Source organism: Oncorhynchus kisutch, linkage group LG18 (assembly GCF_002021735.2).
Source record: "Oncorhynchus kisutch isolate 150728-3 linkage group LG18, Okis_V2, whole genome shotgun sequence".
Lineage (NCBI taxonomy): Eukaryota > Metazoa > Chordata > Actinopteri > Salmoniformes > Salmonidae > Oncorhynchus > Oncorhynchus kisutch.
The window spans coordinates 36,208,369-36,228,986 of NC_034191.2; the positions used below are offsets into that span (position 1 = coordinate 36,208,369).

At 42.9% G+C, this 20,618-nt stretch overlaps 1 protein-coding gene and 1 pseudogene across 2 annotated transcripts; one reads left to right on the plus strand and one right to left on the minus strand.

Annotated features, from left to right (window-relative positions):
• Positions 1-2,001: 2,001 nt before the first annotated feature.
• Positions 2,002-13,024, plus strand: LOC109909018 (kinesin light chain 1-like). Of its 2 annotated transcripts, none has more exons than XM_031795935.1 (12): positions 2,002-2,125; positions 5,962-6,192; positions 6,401-6,631; positions 6,931-7,006; positions 7,240-7,468; positions 7,594-7,681; positions 7,975-8,076; positions 8,837-9,010; positions 9,230-9,329; positions 9,506-9,686; positions 9,773-9,839; positions 10,042-13,024. In XM_031795935.1, the coding sequence occupies exons 2-12, from the start codon at positions 5,983-5,985 to the stop codon at positions 10,132-10,134; spliced, it is 1,551 nt and encodes a 516-aa protein (XP_031651795.1). In that variant the 5' UTR covers positions 2,002-2,125; positions 5,962-5,982; the 3' UTR covers positions 10,135-13,024. The 2 variants fall into 2 exon arrangements, with proteins under 2 accessions (XP_031651795.1, XP_031651794.1); XM_031795934.1 differs by lacking the exon at positions 2,002-2,125 and adding an exon at positions 2,136-2,360.
• An 82-nt stretch (positions 13,025-13,106) lies between these two features.
• LOC109909017 (general transcription and DNA repair factor IIH helicase subunit XPD-like) lies at positions 13,107-19,001 on the minus strand (annotated as a pseudogene).
• Between the last annotated feature and the right edge of the window lie 1,617 nt (positions 19,002-20,618).

The following is a 20,618-nucleotide window of genomic DNA, read 5'->3' on the forward strand; positions in this document are numbered from 1 at the left end:
AGTTTGCTAGAGAGCATTTGGATGATCCAGAAGAAGATTGGGAGAATGTCATATGGTCAGATGAAACCAAAATATAACTTTTTGGTAAAAACTCAAATCGTCGTGTTTGGAGGACAAAGAATGCTGAGTTGCATCCAAAGAACACCATACCTACTGTGAAGCATGGGGGTGGAAACATCATGCTTTGTGGCTGTTTTTCTGCCAAGGGACCAGGACGACTGATCCGTGAGAAGGAAAGAATGAATGGGGCCATGTTTCGTGAGATTTCCAGTGAAAACCTCCTTCCATCAGCAAGGGCATTGAAGATGAAACGTGGCTGGGTCTTTCAGCATGACAATGATCCCAAACACAACGCCTGGGCAACGAAGGAGTGAATTCGTAAGAAGCATTTCAAGGTCCTGGAGTGGCCTAGCCAGTCTCCAGATCTTTTTTCATTTTGTCTGTCATAGTTGAAGTGTACCTAATGATTAAAATTACAGGCCTCTCTCATCTTTTTAAGTGGGAGAACTTGCACAATTGGTGGCTGACTAAATACTTTTTTGCCCCACTGTATATACTGTATTCTATACTATCTATTGCATCTTAGCCTATGGCACTCTGTCATTTCTCATCCATATATTTATATATTCCCTCCTTTACTTAGATTTGTGTACTAGGTATTTGTTGTGTAATTGTTCAATATTACTTGTTAGCTATTGCTGCACTGTCAGAACTAGAAGCACAAGCATTTCACTACACTCGCAATAACATCTACTAATCATGTGTATGTGACCAATCAAATGTGATTTGATTTGACATGGGGAGTAGTGAGGCATAGCGCTCAGGCCTGGCTTCCCTTATAAGGTATGGGTCTGCCTCAGTAGCCACACAAGCCCAGCAGCTGAACCATCAATCACCCCGATCGTATAACTGTCTACAGAAACCCACAGTGTGATCTGCTCTCTGTCTCCCTCTCTCTTCATCGCTGTAGAAGATGCCACTGTGTTCTATAGTCCATGTTGGTCTCTAAAGCCTTGCAATTTGTTTCTCAGATTGCTCCTGCTCTTGCCATCTTTCCCATCACTCTGCCTTTTCCTCCCGATTTCTTTCTGGTTTTCGTGCATCCTTAATATTTGCAATGAACCTTTTTACATTAATGTTGTAATTCATACATTCTTGGAGGCCTGCACATCAGATATGTTGTCCAATATCCACAGACATCAATACCTTTTAGTTTACTTACATTCTCTTTTTCACTCTTATATCTAAGCCATTAAGTCATTGCTCTCTTACTGTAACTAATGTTGATGCCTCGTACAACCCTGCCATCACCACTGTCTCAACTAATACTGCTACTCCTAATGTTTATTATTCTCCCTGGGCCATGCCTCCATCCCATCCCACCCTTTTAATCTGCTTTGTTGAAAACTTGCCAAGTTATATTAAGTCCCCTCAGGATTCCACTACCCCTTTTACTAAACCCAAACACACCCCTGTCCCACACACACTGGCCCCCACCTTTCTGTTATTGCTGGCTATTTCGAAGTCTGCATGATAAATACAACACCATGCAGTGATGTGTGGTGCCACTGGGCATGTTTGTGTGTTGTATTGTATTGTATTGTATTGTGTTGTGTTGGTTACAATGTAACTGACTTATGGACAATAACCACTGACTCAGAAAGTTAATTATGCACATACCAATTCGTTACTTACAATAACAGTAACACTGTGCACACACACATGCAGCATATTCCTAAAGAATACCACAACAAAAACGCATTTCATGGAGAAATAGCCACAAATTTGTCCATATCATCAGAATACCAGTTCTGGTATGTAGCACTTTGAAAACTAAAATGTAATTCCATTACAGCCTAATACATTGAGAGCCTGTCATAGATATATATAATGTATATCATATTAAATACATAATATATTATTTGAATAATACCCTTTTTTATGCGTTTATTTAACATTAAATGTGAATAGAGCAGTTCATTTCGGTGACAGTCAGCCTTACAGTCCTGTCTGTGCTGGTTTGTCCCGTCACTCGCAGTTCGGAGCACCCACAGATAGATGGCCTTGTCCCCAGACGGAGATGACATCCATCTACCGCGGTGCATGGTGGGAATTATCTGATCAGGTAAGCTGAAATGAGAGTCTGAGCCGCAAGAACAGGTGAATGATTACTGAATTACTGTAGGACTACTGTTAATGCCGTCGTCTAAATTTATCCGTTATCTTGATCCCATAATAAACAAATAGTGGATGTTTTCACGCGAACGGTCCAATTAACTTTAATGGGAGCCCAAATAAAAATCGGAGATACGTGACAAAAAGAGGTCGACAACTCGTCAAAAGCCTGGAATTAGCAGCAAGTAGGTTAAAAATAACTTTGTTGATAGTACTCTTGTTAGTGTTAACATCAATGTGTTCTTTGACATGTGGATCATACTTTTGTAGTTTCTATGGCTGCATTATATCTCAATGGTCTTCATTTCCTTCTGCGTGATTGTAGTATGTCATCAATACATTTATTTGACAAAATTCATTTATTTATTTTGATTAATATATTTTTGTCTGTATTTGTCGTAGCCTACGCAGTATACTTTCCCCTATACAATTTTAAACGCGTTGACAAAGCCACAACAATACACCGGCCTAACCATCTGTTGTTATTGCCTAATGTTATACAAATTCGTAATCCATATAAAACCGTGAAGGCAGACACAGTAGTAGCCTATGGCACAAGTCCTCCTGTACACGGGCACATGTTGTTTATCTGTCTCTGACAGGTGTTGCATTTCTCCCATAGACCTACAGAGGAGCATCCTCTATCGTAACTGTAGGTCTATCGTAACTGTAGGCCTATCGTAACTGTAGGTCTATCGTAACTAGGTCTATCGTAACTGTAGGTCTATCGTAACTGTAGGTCTATCGTAACTGTAGGTCTATCGTAACTGTAGGCCTATCGTAACTGTAGGCCTATCGTAACTGTAGGCCTATCGTAACTGTAGGCCTATCGTAACTGTAGGCCTATCGTAACTGTAGGTCTATCGTAACTGTAGGTCTATCGTAACTGTAGGTCTATCGTAACTGTAGGCCTATCGTAACTGTAGGCCTATCGTAACTGTAGGCCTATCGTAACTAGGTCTATCGTAACTGTAGGCCTATCGTAACTGTAGGCCTATCGTAACTGTAGGTCTATCGTAACTAGGTCTATCGTAACTGTAGGTCTATCGTAACTGTAGGCCTATCGTAACTGTAGGTCTATCGTAACTGTAGGTCTATCGTAACTGTAGGTCTATCGTAACTGTAGGCCTATCGTAACTGTAGGTCTATCGTACGCTTAACTATTCAGTCATCACATTAATTGCTTTCAATTGATCAGGCCCTCCTGAATCTCACCACCACTTGTATGATATAGAATTTCAGGCACAACACAAAAACTTCAGATGATGTTAAATAGGGTCTAAGCTACAACCTATACAAAAATGAAGAGAGAAATTGTTTGTGTTTTTAGATAATTGATAATAAATAAAAAAAAATTCAAAATAAATAATCAAATATATTGAACAAAAATAAAAACGCAACATGCAACAATTTCTAAGATTTTACTGAGTTACATATAAGGAAATCAGTCAATTGAAATAAATTCATTCGGCCCTAGTTTATAAATTTCACCACTGGGCAAGGGTGCTGCCATGGGTCAGCCTGGGAGGGCATAGGTCCAACTTTATATGTTGCATTTATATTTTTGCTCAGTATAGTTTGACAACACTATTAGTAAGCTTTTAAATGATCTCAAACTCAAAAGTGTATATTTTTCCAGTGATGAAGACATTGATGTCTCAAGGTATGGTGGAGTATGCTAAATGGGCCAACTGAGTACTTTTATCTCCTGAATGTTTTAGCACTCATGTTCAGAAAGTCACTTTCTGGCCACTTCTTCCATGAGCAAACATGTCTGGAAATGTACTGTATGTTTAAATCAAAAGTGGTGCTGTCAAAAAGTGATTGAATTGAAATGGATTTACCCAAATATTAAATAAGTTCACCACTCTTTTCAACTTTAGATCCGTTATTGGTCCTTTATAAACTGACTGCAGCATGGTTCCCAATCAATTCCAATGACCACTGTTGTTCACAACTGCCATACGCTGCTCTCCTCCCAGGAGCCACGAGTAAACCGATATCCTTGTGTTAATGTATGGTCTGCTGCAGCTGGCCTGCCTTTTGGTGTTATGCTGATGCAGCCTCGTGCTCAGGCCCAAGCACAGCTCACTCTCTTGTTCCCCAAAGACACCTGTTTCTCCTCTTAGGCGCTTGGCTTCACAGCGCAAACCTCCTGTCCTGTACTCCCATTAATATTGGTATGGTGAAAGGGTGATCAGAGGTCTTTTATGCTCAGGCTGCCCATCTGGTCTTCGAGAAGCCAACCTTTTTAAATGTATTTTTTGAGGCCATCCCCTGTAGCCGTGCTGCAAGATGCATCAACATGTTATTACCACAGAGAGCAAGGACCGTGAAATAGAACACCCAACCAGAAATAGAACACCCAACCAGAAATAGAACACCCAACCAGAAATAGAACACCCACTACTATGTTTTATTTGATCTGTACCAGGTCAGGGTTGATATTGTTGTGGGTCATCTAATGTCAGAACTGCACTCCAACCATATGATCAGACCTTTTCTCTCTGGGCCTGTTCTCATTGTACTACACATCCCACTCCAACCCCTCAATGTGGCATGAAGGCCCATTGACCAGGAAGTAGGCTACATCATGTGTTATGACTTGAGTTGGCTCCAGGCTTTATGCCTTCGGGCTCACAGAGCAACATCACACCGTTGTCCCAGGATGTGTTTTACATACAGTACAGTCCCATAGGTGTCTGTATTGGCTATTCACTGTTTCCTTTGACTGCCAGAATGCATAGTGATTGTGGTTATGAAAGTTTGCATAAAAATACCCAGGCAGATCACTTTACAGTTTCAAAGGCTCTGGCTGGCTGTCAGGTCAGCATGCTGTTGTCATTGGTGACACCCCCCTGTGGTGGTAAACATAGGCTACACTTGTAGTTTTGCACTTTGCACGGAACTTGGAGCATCATTTTATGTTCTGATAAGACATTTTGTTTTGCAAAACAGCTATAGGACAGATAAAATTGATTGTTGTCATTATGGTAGGCTTGTGTGTTATTAGTTTGGTTAGAAGTGACTTATCCCCTCTCCTTTCTCCTCTGTGTGTTTGTCTTTGTGTGTCTAGGGGCTGCTGTTTGTGAGACATCTGCTGTATTTTACTGTAAATCACTAGTCACAAGTCTCTTTAGCGTACTGTCAGTGGTAAAATGATAGTTGCATTTGTAAAGCTAGTTGGTTAGCCAGCACATTGTCATAGTCCAACACAACATTGTTTACTGTGGAGTGTTGCCATTAGCCATATTACCACCAGTGCACAATTCCATGCTGCCATTGAACACCACTGTTGGACCTTTATTCACTTGGTGTGTTCCATGCATATACACTGAGTGTACAAAACATTAAGAACACCTGCTCTTTCCATGACAGACTGACCAGGTGAACTCAGGTGAAAGCTATGATCCCTTGTTGATGTCACTTGTTAAATCCACTTCAATCCATGTAGATGAAGGGGAGGAGACAGGTTAAAGAAGGGTTTTTAAGCCTTGAGACATGGAATTTCTATGTGTGCCATTCAGGGGGTGAAGTAGTAAGTGTCAGGTGCAATGGTTTGTGTTAAGAACTGGAACGCTGCTGGGTTTTTCACACTCAACAGTTTCCTGTGTGTATCAAGAATGGTCCACTATCCAAAGGACATCTGGACAACTTGACATAACTGTGGAGTCAACATGGGCTTGCATCTCTGTGGAACGCTTTCTACACCTTGTATAGTCCATATGACCATGTACAAGTATTTTTTTAAATGGTGAAACCTCCCCTTCCTCCTCCCACATCCAGGGTTGAGCTGAGAGTGGCACCATGTTGTCGGGGGAGGAGATTCTGTGCAGCACGCGGCAAGTGATCGCGGGCCTGGAGGCGCTTCGTGGTGAGAACCACACCCTCCTGGACGACCTGCAGAAGGTGCTGGAGGGCCGGCCGGTGGCCGACAGTGGCAGTGTGGAGCAGGAGAAGAGTGGGATCATCCGCCAGTCTCTGGAGAGGATAGAGCTGGGCCTGGGAGAGGCACAGGTGGGATCATACTGGAGATGAGGGAATGTATGGAGATAGTAGAATGCATAAAGACCGCATAATGGGGGAAGTTGTCTTATTGGCTGTATTTTGGGTGTGTTGTATCTGTACATGTGTATATATGCACACCTACTTCACTCTCTTTCTCTTTCACTCTCTATCTATCTTTCTTTCCCTGTACCTCCTCCCTCTCCCTCCTCCTCCCCAGGTGATGATGGCTCTGTCGGCCCACCTGGGCTCCCTGGAGGCGGAGAAGCAGAAGCTGCGGACCCAGGTACGGAGGCTGTGCCAGGAGAACCAGTGGCTGAGGGACGAGCTGGCCGGGGCCCAGCAGAGGCTACAGGACAGGGAGCAGGTGGTGGTCACGCTGGAGGAGCAGAACAGACACCTGCAGTTCATGAGCAGCATCCGCAAGTACGACCAGGAGGAGCCCCCACCGGTATGTCACAGACCACCACAATCAGGGTCATGTTCATTAGGCACCAAACGGGAAAAAACAGACTGATACAGTGAGGAACTACCAACACTTGTCTAATGAGAAATGTTTCTCTACGGTGTGTCCTAATGAATATGACCCACTACATGGTGCATGTGTTTGCCTCATCTTTTATGTTATGACTAAAGCTAAGCTGTTGGTGGCTTATCAGAACAGGTTGATATGTGTTTCTCTGTAAAGTTCATATAGATACTCCCCTCAGCTCTGCAATATAAATCTAGTTATGTTTACTATGTCGACAGGAAGACAAAGAGACTGGCTCCACCAAGGAGTCCCTAGATGACCTTTTTCCCACGGACGAGGAGGAACAGTCACAGAGTACGTGCACTCGTCAAATGAGACGGATATTCTTGTCTATCTATCTGCTGTGCAGACGAGCTATGCATGTATGTGTGCCGGTGTCTCGATGTGTCTCTCTGTGTTGCATAGTCTGTCACTCACTGTGTGTTTGTATATGTGTATATGTACAATATATTTGCCAGTGAGCATATGTGTTCATGTATATTTGTGTGTCTGTATGAATGACTCTACCTCCCTCTCCTGTCCCCCAGTATCTCAGCCCCACGGTAGCAGTGCGGCAGCAGCGGCCCAGCAGGGAGGCTATGAGATCCCGGCCCGCCTGAGGACCCTTCATAACCTGGTGATCCAGTACGCCTCCCAGGGCCGCTATGAGGTGGCCGTGCCCCTCTGCAAACAGGCCCTGGAGGACCTGGAGAAGTCCTCAGGCCACAGCCACCCTGATGTGGCCACCATGCTCAACATACTGGCCCTGGTCTACAGGTGATTGGCGCCACGTTAGCCTAGCATAGCCTCGATGCTAGGTCTTACTGTGGGAGATTTCTGTAGTGTGACTAGTTAAGTTAGCCGTGTGCTAAAGCTAAAGGCTGTTTCGCTCTTCTCTGTAGAGACCAGAACAAGTACAAAGAGGCGGCGAACCTCCTGAATGACGCATTGGCCATCCGGGAGAAGACCCTGGGCATAGATCACCCTGCGGTATGTTCCTCTATAGTCTATAGTGAAGGTCAAGGGTCACCAAAATGGACAAACAGCTAAATAAGATGTCTAAAACATGCATAGCTAATGGCTTTCCCAAGCTCAGTGGATAAGCAGCTCCAATATGTAACCAGTGGTGTAGTGGAGGGTAACCCAACTTTTGTGGAAAAATGAAATGAAAATATAGGGAGTGCTTCTTTTTTCACTGCGACCAGCGATCAGAGTTTACCCCCCCCCCTTTTTTTTACCACTACATCACTGTATGTAACTAACAGTACTGTATTTGTTTATAGGTGGCAGCCACACTCAACAATCTTGCTGTACTGTATGGAAAGAGAGGGAAGTACAAGGAGGCTGAGCCACTGTGTAAGAGAGCCCTGGAGATCAGAGAGAAGGTAATGAGGCAGTAACCTAGCAGCACCGTGACTAGAAACCCTGCCATCTGATGGACCAATGGCAACTCTGCAAGAATTCTGTACTACATAGCACTGCAACCATACTACATAAAACATTGGGGTCATAACTCAAAAAAAGTAATATTACCTATGACTCATTACTTCTTTAAACAATAAATAATTACTTACTACTCCCTGGGGAAAGTAATTTGTTATATTACTTTTGCGTTACACCCCAAAACGTTGCACATTCTCACTCAATGAAAACAATGTTGTGTTTCTAGCAGTGGAGAGGTGTTTCTCGCCTGGACACAGTTGACATTTTACTGTTATATTCTTGTAATTGTATCCTACCAAATCAAAGTAATGGGAGTACTTCCTCGCTGAGAAACTCAATGTTTAAGATGCTTCTACTATTTTCCATCTCCCTCACTAAAGCAGTTAGTAGTGTGTGTGTGCGTGCGTGAACAGGAACTTTGTGAGAGGGCGTCAGATGAAAACCATTAGAATCTGTCAAATACTTATTTGGATCAGTAACTGTAATAGGAAATTAATGATAACACAAGTAACAACCCAAAAATGTATCAGTAACTGTATTATTTAAATTGGAACAGTAATTGTTATATTACTCGTTACCGCAAAAAGTAATTTAATTACTGTAACGCATTACTTTGTAATGCGCTACCCCAAACAATGCTTATTACCAAAACCTGCCTGTTGATCTCCCTTCACCCCCCTCCTCTCTTGTTGTCGTGGGCAGGTGTTAGGCACAGACCACCCTGACGTGGCAAAGCAGCTGAACAACCTGGCGCTGCTGTGTCAGAACCAGGGCAAGTACCAGGAAGTGGAGCAGTACTACGAGCGTGCCCTGCACATCTACCAGAGCAGGCTGGGCCCCGACGACACCAACGTGGCCAAGACCAAGAATAACCTGGTGAGGGATGGAGAGGGAGATGGAGGGAGGTGTAAAAAGGGGGAGTGGACATGGTTGGCATGGTCACTGGGCTAGATGATACCATATTATTTGTGTGTATAATATGCTATACTTGGGTAGAAGTGGGGGACATAGATTGACCCAAGCTGCATGCGTGTGTCTATCTGAGGTGTGATTGCGCTATTTGTGACTCTAGTATTGCTGTATTTCTGGCTACAGGCTTCATGTTACCTGAAACAAGGGAAGTACAGACAAGCTGAGGCTCTGTATAAAGAGATCCTGACCCTGGCCCATGAAAAAGAGTTTGGATCTGTGGATGGTGAGAGCAAAGTCATAATATGCTCTTTGAAACCTGCTCTCTAGGTTCACTAGCATTTTGACCCTAAAAGGGTGTATGTATAGGAATAATAATGTATCTCAGATATGTACTGTAAATAGCTAATCTTACCGGAATGATGCCACTGATGTGTATCCTCTGTGATGTTGGTGTTTCAGGTGAGGTGCGGGATATCTGCACCCACACGGAAGAGGAGGGCTCCATGCAGGATGGGCTGGGCAGTCTGAAGCGCAGCGGCTCGTTCACCAAACTCCGCGAGTCGATACGCAGGAGCAGCGAGAAGCTGGTCAGGAAGCTGAAAGGAGTCGGAACTCAGGATACCACCCCTCCGACTCCTGGGTAAAGACCAAGTCCTCATTCTGCATGTGTTAGCTCTCAAAATGATGTTCAATTTGTTACTCTCTCTCTCTCTTGTTCTCTCTCAGGATGAAAAGGGCTAATTCTCTGAATGTGCTGAACGTGGGTGCGAGGGAGCGGCAAGAAGCGGCAAGGGTGAGCATCCGTTTCTGGTTTCTGGCTTTTTCTCACATTTCTGTACAATATGATTGTTAGTGTTTATTCATCACCTTTCATTTTATGTGCTTCATATCCTAAGGCATTTCTCTGGCTGTGTGTCATCAAAATCAATGTACTGTGTATGTCATTGATATACACATACGGTCAGACTAGTCAAGTGTTTTGTATGTTCTTCCAGGGCACCAGCGACCTAACAGAGAACCGAACCCTGAGCTCCAGCACCCAGAGCCTAGCACGGCGAGGGTCCCTCAGCTACACGTCTGAACACTAGCCCCCCTCCCAACAATCAGGAAGTACTCATACAGCTCTGGCCCCGACTCCACTCTCTGTCTGTGGATTGGCCTCTTGCGCCTACATGGGTCACTCCACCCCTTCCCTGTTTAAATCGAACACTGATCCATTATCAGTTGAGGTTTGTTTACTGCACTATGTTGTAGCTGGGGGAGGCCACTGGTACTCCTTGCCTGCTGTCTGCTAGTTTCATCCCCTGGTGCCCCAGTTCTGGGGTATAGATTAGGATACACACAGCAATGAGGGCTGGTTTTGAGTGACGCAGATGGTATCCATTTCAGACCAGTTTAATCTGGAAATGAAATTACATGTAGGTTTTTTAAGGATTTAGTAATGCTCTGTTGTGATTTACTGTACAAGGAGGGAAATGCTTGAATTCTTCAATGATTGATTGTTCACAATTATGAACATGTTTATTTCTATTAAGGTAGTGTCTGAAGCTATTGGATATTATCTAAATGACTGTAGCTATGCATGAAAAAAATACCTTATTTATACAATGTGTTTTTTAAAATGCGTTACATTCTGATTTTATCTTCTTGTGTTCATGTTTACCAGCAGTTCTCGTGTTTTTGGCACTAGATGATTTTAATTCCAAAACACTGATCTGCACAAGCACAATTAAAACAGATTTACTAATATACAGTGGGGAGGATAAGTATTTGATACACTGACGATTTTGCAGGTTTTCCTACTTACAACGCATGTAGTTGTAGTTGTAAGTCTGTAATTTGTAAGTTGTAAGTCTGTAATTTTTTATCATAGGTACACTTCAACTGTGAGAGACGGAATCTAAAACAAAAATCCTGAAAAATCACATTGTATGATTTTTAAGTAATTCATTTGCATTTTATTGCATGACATAAGTATTTGATACATCAGAAAAGCAGAACTTAATATTTGGTACAGAAACCATTGTTTGCAATTACAGAGATCATACGTTTCCTGTAGTTCTTGACCAGGTTTGCACACACTGCAGCAGGGATTTTGGCTCACTCCTCCATACAGACCTTCTCAAATCCTTCAGGTTTCGGGCTGATCCCTCACCTTCCTCATGATCATTGATGCCCCACGAGGTGAGATCTTGCATGGAGCCCCAGACAGAGGGTGATTGACCGTCATCTTGAACTTCTTCCATTTTCTAATAATTGCACCAACAGTTCTTGCCTATTGTCCTGTAGCCCATTCCAGCCTTGTGCAGGTCTACAATTTTATCCCTGATGTCCTTACACAGCTCTCTGGTCTTGGCCATTGTGGAGAGGTTGGGGTCTGTGTGATTGTGTGTGGACAGGTCTTTTATACAGGTAACAAGTTCAAACAGGTGCAGTTAATACAGGTAATGAGTGGAGAACAGGAGGGCTTCTTAAAGAAAAACTAACAGGTCTGTGAGAGCCAGAATTCTTACTGGTTGGTAGATGATCAAATTCTTATGTCATGCAATAAAATGCAAATGAATTACTTAAATCATACGTGATTTTCTGGATTTTTGTTTTAGATTCCGTCTCTCACAGTTGAAGTGTACCTATGATAAAATGTACAGACCTCTACATGCTTTGTAAGTAGGAAAACCTGCAGTGTATCAAATACTTATTCTCCCCACTATCTCGTGAATGTGGTGCACAATCTGTGTATTGGCTTCCATATTAGGATATGGTAAAGGACTCTCCTTAGTCCACAATATTACAGCAAAATCTCTACTTCCCAGTCCAGCTGTAGAATGCTAAGTAATTGTCTAAGGCTTGGCATTCTGTGAAATATGTTTAGCCAATTTCATTATGAGCAGATATAAAAAGGGGCTCCCAAGTGGCACAGTCTAAGGCACTGCATCTCAGTGCTAGAGGTGTCACTACAGACCCTGGATAGGGCGTTGTTAGGGTTTGTAAATAAGAATTTGTTCTTAACTGGCTCGCCTAGTTAAATAACAAAACGTTTTTGATGGCCCATAAGTAAAAGCACCTACAGTATGTGCCTGTATGTAATCTCTTATTTTTAAATTTGTCTTAGTTTGGGATACATTTACATTTTTTGGGGATAGCTGGCTCTAATTTAAATTCCTTCTGGAACATGTTTTAAAATGATTTGATTTTGGTTGATGTAGCCTATGCATCTCATTCAAGATGTTAGCAAGTCAAGAGTAAATATATGCAATTTGAGGGACAAAAAGTGATTGTTAATTCACTGTGGCGGTATTGGCACGTGATCATTGAAAGAGCTGTAGAGTGACTAATGTAGAAAACCTAGATTGTTAACCCCCATTAAGATGGATTGAAGGCGTTAAATGCAGATTGCGACAAGGTCGCCAGTTCGAATCCCAATGAGTCTTATTTTCCAACCTTAACCACATTTCTCATTTGACGTTCTAAATGACTAGACTGAACAGCTTTATACATGTGGAAACATGTGGCACCCTCCCTCATGCTGCTGCAGTGGACTAGAAACTGGGATAGGGACCAGAAGGCCACAGGTTCTAATCTTTCCCAAGCCCTTTTAATGGTCTACACTGGTCTAAAAAATAATAATAAAGTGCACAATCCCATCAGGACACAGAATGCATGTTAGAACCGGGGATAAACTGACAAAACCACAATAAGGGCTCTATTCAATATGTATCAAGCGTTTCAGATTGAGCCGAAATATGCAGCGTTTACCATGAATGCAGTCTTCGCCAACACGGGAACATTGCCTTTACATTTTAATCACGCTGTAACGCTGAACTTCAGCAGTACAGATGAAATAGAATCCTACTCATGTTGAACTCTTGCTGTTACGGAGAACTTTCTTTGCAGATTGTCAATGTTATTGAAAATGACAATTCATATCTGGAAACCTTAGCAAACAAATGTCAAATAAAGTATATTGAGTCTCTTCAATCCACTGTGTTCATGCTAGCCTTGTCTGTTTCATGATGTACATGTGCAAATATTTAGAAAAAAGAAAAAACATGCACCACTGCATGGTAGAAACTAAACATTTATTTTTCAGCCTCCAGGCTTATGCAAATATAGACTTTGTAAGAACAGAAGCTGCTCTATGTACAGTAGGTTTGAAACAGTGACCTTGTGGGTTTGGCTTGGTGATAACATTTCCTCTTAGGCACGGCCAAAATGGTGGACCGAGGGAGACAGTTTCACATCACTCATCTCGTCAAATAACTACAATGAACAACTCACTGCACATGACCTGTGTTGTAACTTTGGCGGGCATTTTGACACCTTCCCCCTGGCCACAGACAGCAGGATGGCTCCTCTGCCGTTCTCACAGGCCTTTGCGCACAACGGATAAGAGGTCACAGGTTGTCTTCTGTCGTTGAGTCTAAGACAATCAAAGAAAGGGTCTCCTGACCTCCTGGTATTTCTCCAAAGCGGTCTCTGCTGCGTCTGGGGTCTCGATGAAGATCAGCTTGTTCCTCTGGACATTCTCCAAGATGCCCTACAGACAGACACACCGGGACAGGACAAGAGGACAACGTTTACTCAACTTTCAGATTACTACCCTTCAAAAAAGAAAATTTCTCCAACTCGGGAATCTAGCAGCAATATCAACATTGTGCACAATTCTAGCTGCTGCCAATAAAAAGAAAAAAAAAAAAACTGAGGTTACTCACAAGAGGGCAAAGGCAGTTGCGTGCCAGCGTCATGGTGAAGGATGCCACGGTAACAGGCCGGAAGTCCAGGATTCGGGGGTAAATGTCCAACGGTGAAAGGGTCTGTGGGTAGAAACATGATCAGAAGTAGACATCCACAGGGTAGGACAGCCGAGCCAACACACAGCCAAGGGATCTAGTGTGTGGATCAATGGCGTGAGGTGATCATACTCCTGAACTGACTGCTGAAGACACCTACAGGCAAAATAATCTAACTATCGTACTTCTTTACATTTGTTTGCATCGCATGAACTCATTCTGAATGGTGGTAAAAAAAAAAAAAAGCTGCAGATTTAAGGGCGAATGTCCTGTTGATAAAGTACTGAGAAACAAATAAATGCATTTGTCCCTCATTAACACATCTACATAGACAAGATACAGCACTAAGTTTACAAATAGCACCCGATCCTGACTGCATTGGAATGTGAGTGGCCACATCTTGGACAGATGAGACCATCAGCAGGTGGCTTATAATCACTGATTAGTGGCTAGGTCACAGGTAATCTAGGAACATGAGAGAGAGATTACCCAAGACGTAATGATGACAGACTGGAAGCGCTCAAACACAGGCTTGATGGCAATGGAAGGGTCCATACAGCTGAAGGGAGATCAGAGCCAGGGTTAGAAGTAGATCCCAGATAAAAAGCGTAAACAGACACACGTTGGTGTTTTTTTATGCACTAGCCCATAAAATAAAAGTATGTTTAATATCTGAAACTACATGAATGCCTGGACATGGATTTATGCAATATATAATATGTTCCTGTTTCTCTCAAATAGATCCCAATTAAGATGAATGCCAAATCAATTCTTATGATGCATTTAAACTATCCAATGACACAACGAGTAACTAAGCAGAGTGTATACATGAGTCATTCACTTGCATCCTAATGGATTATTTCACCCTTGGCTCTTGCAGTGGTACAACATCTCATCCATCAATTACACACCATTCTGCTGGCAAAACAAAATATGAACCGCACCTGAAGTGCAGAACGGGGTTACCAATGGTGGGGGTTCGGTCTTCAAAGGGTTCAATGATGATGGTGAATCCTGAGGGTGGAAAGATGGCAAGGAACGGACAAAGAAAGTAAATAACCACAGAGCTGTAGCCGTGTAGAGGTAACATAGACACAGTCAGCCTAGGGAGGTTCAGTACCTTTGCTGTAAGTGCTGACCAGTGTGGCAAAGTTGGAGATGAGGGTGATGGCTGAGAAGTCTGCGATGTCAGCTATCTCTAAAGTCCTCAGCAACGAACGCAACCTCTCGGCACAGAATCTAGAGAAACAAATATGTAATATAAGAATTAAGGAGTGAGGAATTACAAGATACTTATTTCAATGTTCCCAAGAGACATAATCCACGATGAAGTCTTAAGTCTAGGAGCATTCCTTCTGCATTCCCTGGTGGACGGAGTTTGGCCATTCCATTGGTCCTAAAATAGAAATCTCCATGGTCCTAAAGTGGAAATCTCCACCGACCAAGGGCACCAGGCTATACAAAACGAACACAAAAGTACTGTAGAAGTCACGTGAGGGGCTTGCGGTCAATGCAGACCTTCTCAAAGATGTCTTTGAGGAACTGGGGAGCGCTCTCCTGCATTACATGGTGAATCCTCAGCCTGGACTTCAGGTACTCCAGCTTCATGAAGCCCACAAAGTGCTCTGCCGTGCGGATGCTGCCAGGCACGGCCTCTGGAGGCGGAGGGGGGAAAGACGTAAAAAAAAAAAGACAGTGGGTGGAGGGAGGACAGGTTATAGAAAGGGAAAGATAGATACATGAAACCCTGTTTGAGCATAAATCGATACAAATATTCAATAACTGGGTTGTTTTCGATTGGACTCCAGGGGGCTAACCTTGAAGGATCTCATCTGGCAACACGGGATTGGACATGTAGATGTCGGTCTCCCTGGCAACATTGGCCTCTTTCAGGCCCTCCACCAATCGTCTGTATTCCTCTTTCAGTTTGGCTGCGTCTGTCTCCTTTATCCTACAGCAGAGGACAAGCGGTTGAGATGGCGTCACAAGACTTCACTTCTGGGGCAAGAACAACAAACTGGTTGAGTCGGTCTCATTATAGACTCCTTGTACATTCTCCTTTGTACACAGAAAATGTTAGTGCATCTAGTCCTGCTCTCCACTAGACCCCTGAGCGGATGACCTTACTTGAGAATGGTGTTCTGTAGGGTCTCCACGTTGGCCTGACATGCGGTCCAGAGTCCTCCTGGTGATGTTGACACTCATGGAGTCAATGCACAAGTTGTCTGAGGAAGAGGAGGATGGAACGTCAGCTTGTGGAGGCTTGAAACAGTGGGTTTATTAAACAAATGGGAAAGAAACAGGTGGACGTCCTTACCGATGTTATGTGCTTAGTCAAAAACAACCACCGATTTCTTGGAGAGCTCATTTGAGACTAGGTCTGCAATCTTTGGGTCCAGGAGGTAGTGGTAACTGTAAACTATGATGTTGGCATGGAGGATCTGTATGTGTAAAGGAAAGAAGCAAAAACATCCTCACTTGTCCATCTCCTTCATACAGTAATGCCAGAGAGTTTCTAAACCCAGAGGCGCAACATAGCAAGACATCCGGGAACGGTTGCGAAACAGACCAAGCAGACCAGGCCAGGGTTTGAGAAGTCAATGAGAGAAGTTAAAAGTTGTTCCTTACTTGTTAATTTTCTCAAAATGTAAAAGGCACAACCTAGATCCGAGCCAATGTCTTAAGTATTTAAATGTTATTACTCCAACTTCGTGAAAGTAAACTGACACATTTTCATTTTTGTCAAAAACAACTTTATATCGAAAGTATATTGCCTAAAAGGGTGATCGGGGATTTCTATTGGAGAATCAGTTTCTGCCCATCTTCATACTGTACAGTCTTTAGTAATGCTGTCAAAAATAACATGCTACAAAAACAATTGTAAAAGAAAAACATCAGAAGCTATGACAAAGGGCTATTCTTAACAAATATCGTGCTAAGTAATAGGGGCACCAGCCTTTCCTCTGCCCAAAGTCCTTCATATCGTCCAGGTTGTAGACTCCAGCTGGGAGGGGCACCTGCTTTCCCATAGCATCAAACTCCTAAAGCAGACAGACAGAGGCATGGAAGTCTCCAGATCACCTTTGGGCGCGGATTTATGACTCCGTCAGGCTGTGACATTTCCCATCCACCTCCTTCCCAAAGCGTAACGAGCTCACCTGAACACAAAGAATCATGCAATTTGGACCATGACATGGACAACAAAGATATTTGCTATTTTGACCACACACAAATGTGTTTGAAGAGTGTTACAGGACCATGGTTAGTGGGTGGCATCGTGAAGATATGTCGGCGCTGTACTGACTGCTAGGGCCGGGCAATAAAGTTGTCTACCGTGACCCTTTACAGACACAGAACGCAGTACAGTAACATGTCGATAACTAATCACTTTTCAGAAGCGTCTGTACCTTTTCAAATTGTAGAATTCTGCTCCTGCATATAATGTTCCATTGTTTCCCTGACAACAATAAACGTTTCCATTTATGGTAGGGTGGATAGATGTGCTTTCTTTCAACTAAATGTCTAGGTAAGTTGCAATATTTAACAAACTTTTAAAGTACAATTTCTTTAGGAAAGAATGATCTACAGGTGGGCAGCAGGCAGGCTAGGATTGACTGTTCTGGTCACCTACTGATGGAAGTCAGTCTCGCTTCAGAAGCGGCATTACTTTACAGACAAAATGTCATTCATGTCTCCAAAGAAGGTTTCGTGTCGGCGTTTAAAAAGCTGTAGTGTAGCCTACCCTAACAGACAAACAAACATGTCATAGCAGAGGTGCTTCTAATGGGCCAATAACCATTATATCTGAAAAGGGCCATCGATACAGGTTATACTGGAAGCCTACTGTCATTTCATATTATGAGACAAAAACACACCCACCCACTCATAAACGAAGAGTAGCCTACCCCTGGTGGCAAGACTGGCCTCAAGATACCCCTGTATCCCAGTGACATTGGTCCCATGAATAGCCTAAACTACGATATTCTACCCGCAACAGACCGAACACACGGGTCATTAGCAAAGAGAAAGAGCAGGCAGGCCAGCACGAGGGAAAGACAGGAGGGGCCGTGAGCATAGGTCTTGGTAATCTGCATCTTGCAATGTCTTGTCTTGCATGCCTCGCAAATTCACCAAAGTAGCCTAAAGTTAGTCTCTTCCGCTCTGGTTTTATTTAAATTACACAACCTTGCCCAGGTCTTTATAGCCATAGAAATCTTGTTAGGGTATACCATAAAATAAATTATGTTTTGTGATAACTGCACTGTGATTTTAATTATGTGGGGGGAATTTTTGGTTTGTTCTTCTAAATGTTAAGGATTCCAACTTTGTTTAAACGTTTACACCCCTAATGGAATCCATGTTTGATTTGGAGGGGTGATAGTAGTAGCATCTAATATTGGATTTAATTATTTCCTGGGCACCGCTCGGTGATGCAAACAACTCCTTCCCCAACAGAACCGTCCACGGATATACCCTCCAACGTGGAAAAAGCGATGCCAAACAGGCAGACACCAGTCAGTATGCTGTATATATACTGTATGTTTCAAGGATTGGGATTGTTAAGCCCATAGACCTCCATTGATTGAAGTCTATAAAATGTGCTATTGGCACTCCTACCTCGGGGTGAACACACAGGTTTTTTTGGAGAGGAGTTGTTCTTCTCTCCCGTCTCCTTAGAATAGAACTCCGTAAGCTTCCTCAACCACCTGATGGAGAAGGGAGCAACATGGCATCAGAGAAGGGGCTGAGAAACATATGTTCTTCAAGGACTGGGGAGCACACACAAAGGTGTAGGAGAAGAGAGAGAGATCACCTTCTCCATCTCAGGAACAGTTTGGGAACAGTAGATCAGCTTTGTGACTTCAGGGGGATACTCCTGTCAAAGAGAGACCACTGTATAAGTGTACTGTCAAAATGGTCCAATGGAGTCCTGACGGAGAAACTGACATATCTTGACTCACCCGCTGATATGCAACAATCAATGACAGAAGAGAGATGGTTTTCCCAGTTCCCGATGGCATCTCCAGAACACCATGTCCCTTTGGATAAGCAATGTGTTACCATCATGCATAGGGCCATAATATTAGGATAGAGTTACAACAACTGGCATGTTGCTGGGTCTCTCTAGTTACCTTGGCATCCAGGGTCCTCTTGAGTTCCAACATGTTGGAATATTGCTCTGGGTAAATGTAGTCATAAAGAAACTAGACTAACAACCCTTCGATGTTGAGCCTAGAATAAAAGGTATTACAATTGTTTTGGGGGGTGGGGGGGGTATTACAAAAACATGCATGTAAGTGAAATAGTAAGGGCCTTTTAGCCAGGTAACGTTCACTAGCAAAACACAGCTGTGACAGCACGTACCATTAGCTAAATCAAAGAAACCTATAACTACCTAGCTGACGCCCATATCCATCTGTGGCTAAATTGGTTCCAACAGACATTGCATGGTGCAATGTTTACAGTTTAACCAGCTAGCAAGCGTATGATAGCCAACTGCTAGCTATGTTAGCAAAGAGCGGACTTAGTAACGTTTACTAGCTAACGTTACGTGCGCTAGCTAGCTAACTTTGCCCTGTCTGATAATCTCTCTGCCACGAGCACTCACTTCATTTCGGTAGGATTTTTTGCAGCGATGAGCAAGCAGCTTCTTTGGGTCAGGCACTTTTTTTAAAAATCACAATAAATTGACGCTTAGCTAACTTACTGGCTAAACAAAACCCTTCAATTAGCTAGCTATGTCCCACACGTTAGATTTATTCAGACATTCTCCATCTACACTTCTACACAAAGGCCCACCCTTTGCTTCTCTGATTGGTTGCAGAATTGTGAGCTAGTCATTTGGTCTTCTCTGATTGGGTTTTTATGCGTTCCTCAATGGAAGTACATACCGTTTCTTTAATCAGACCTAACTAGTCAAATATCGAGTTCAATTTTGACCTGAATTGCATTTGTTGTGCATTGTGGTTGTGGTTGTTTTGCAATTGCATTGTGGTTGTGGCTGGATATTTTCCACTCGGGTCGGGGATAATTTTATCATTTTAGCTAACCCTAACCCTTTTCCTAATTTTGTTTTAATTGTCCTAAACCTGCCAATTTAATTTTCCTAACCTGCTAAGATACTTCTGCTTGTCAAACCCGTCAGACCTGCCTGAGAGCAGTGTGGGTATTCACTAATGCGATGCAGCCAGCCAGGGAGGTTCAGAGAACTTCATAAAACCAAGCAAAAAGAAAACTGAAGTACTGAAGTACAAAGATTTACCTGAACAGAATATTATATTTATATTCAACATGAGCAGATGGTATTGTCATAATAGTAGTAAAGGTACTGTACTATGTTTTTCATTTGACAAGTTGTAAGATAGAGTGGGATAAAAAAAAAAATACATTAAGTATCACTCCATCAAGGGAAATATGGTATTATTTCTAACAAAGATATCTACATATATTTCAGGCCTTTGTATCCCTGGAGATAATCAACATTCACGTAAACTTTACAGTTTGAAAACATACTGTACCTTGTCCAAAAAGAGTGGTCTCTTGGCACAACTTGGGGTAAGTTGAGCCCGGGACATGGTAAATTAAAGTTAGATATGACGTAGATGCAAAATGAGTACATTTCCACAACAATTAAAAGCGTTAAAGCGCCAGGCTCAACTACTCTGCTGTTTTGGTGCCCTGACTACACTGTGAACAGCGTGAAGTGAACCCATGCACATGTGCAGATAGTGTGTGTGTCTGTGTGAGAGCTAAGTCTTGCATCTCGCTCATCTCAATATTTG

What these genes read in the sequence shown, in the direction of transcription:
- LOC109909018 (XM_031795935.1), top strand. Translation starts at nt 5,983, where the DNA reads ATGTTGTCGGGGGAGGAGATTCTGTGCAGCACGCGGCAAGTGATCGCG. An exon ending in TGGGCATAGATCACCCTGCG is followed by an intron (nt 7,682 to 7,974) that starts GTATGTTCCTCT and finishes ATTTGTTTATAG; the next exon opens with GTGGCAGCCACACTCAACAA. An exon ending in AGAGTTTGGATCTGTGGATG is followed by an intron (nt 9,330 to 9,505) that starts GTGAGAGCAAAG and finishes TTGGTGTTTCAG; the next exon opens with GTGAGGTGCGGGATATCTGC.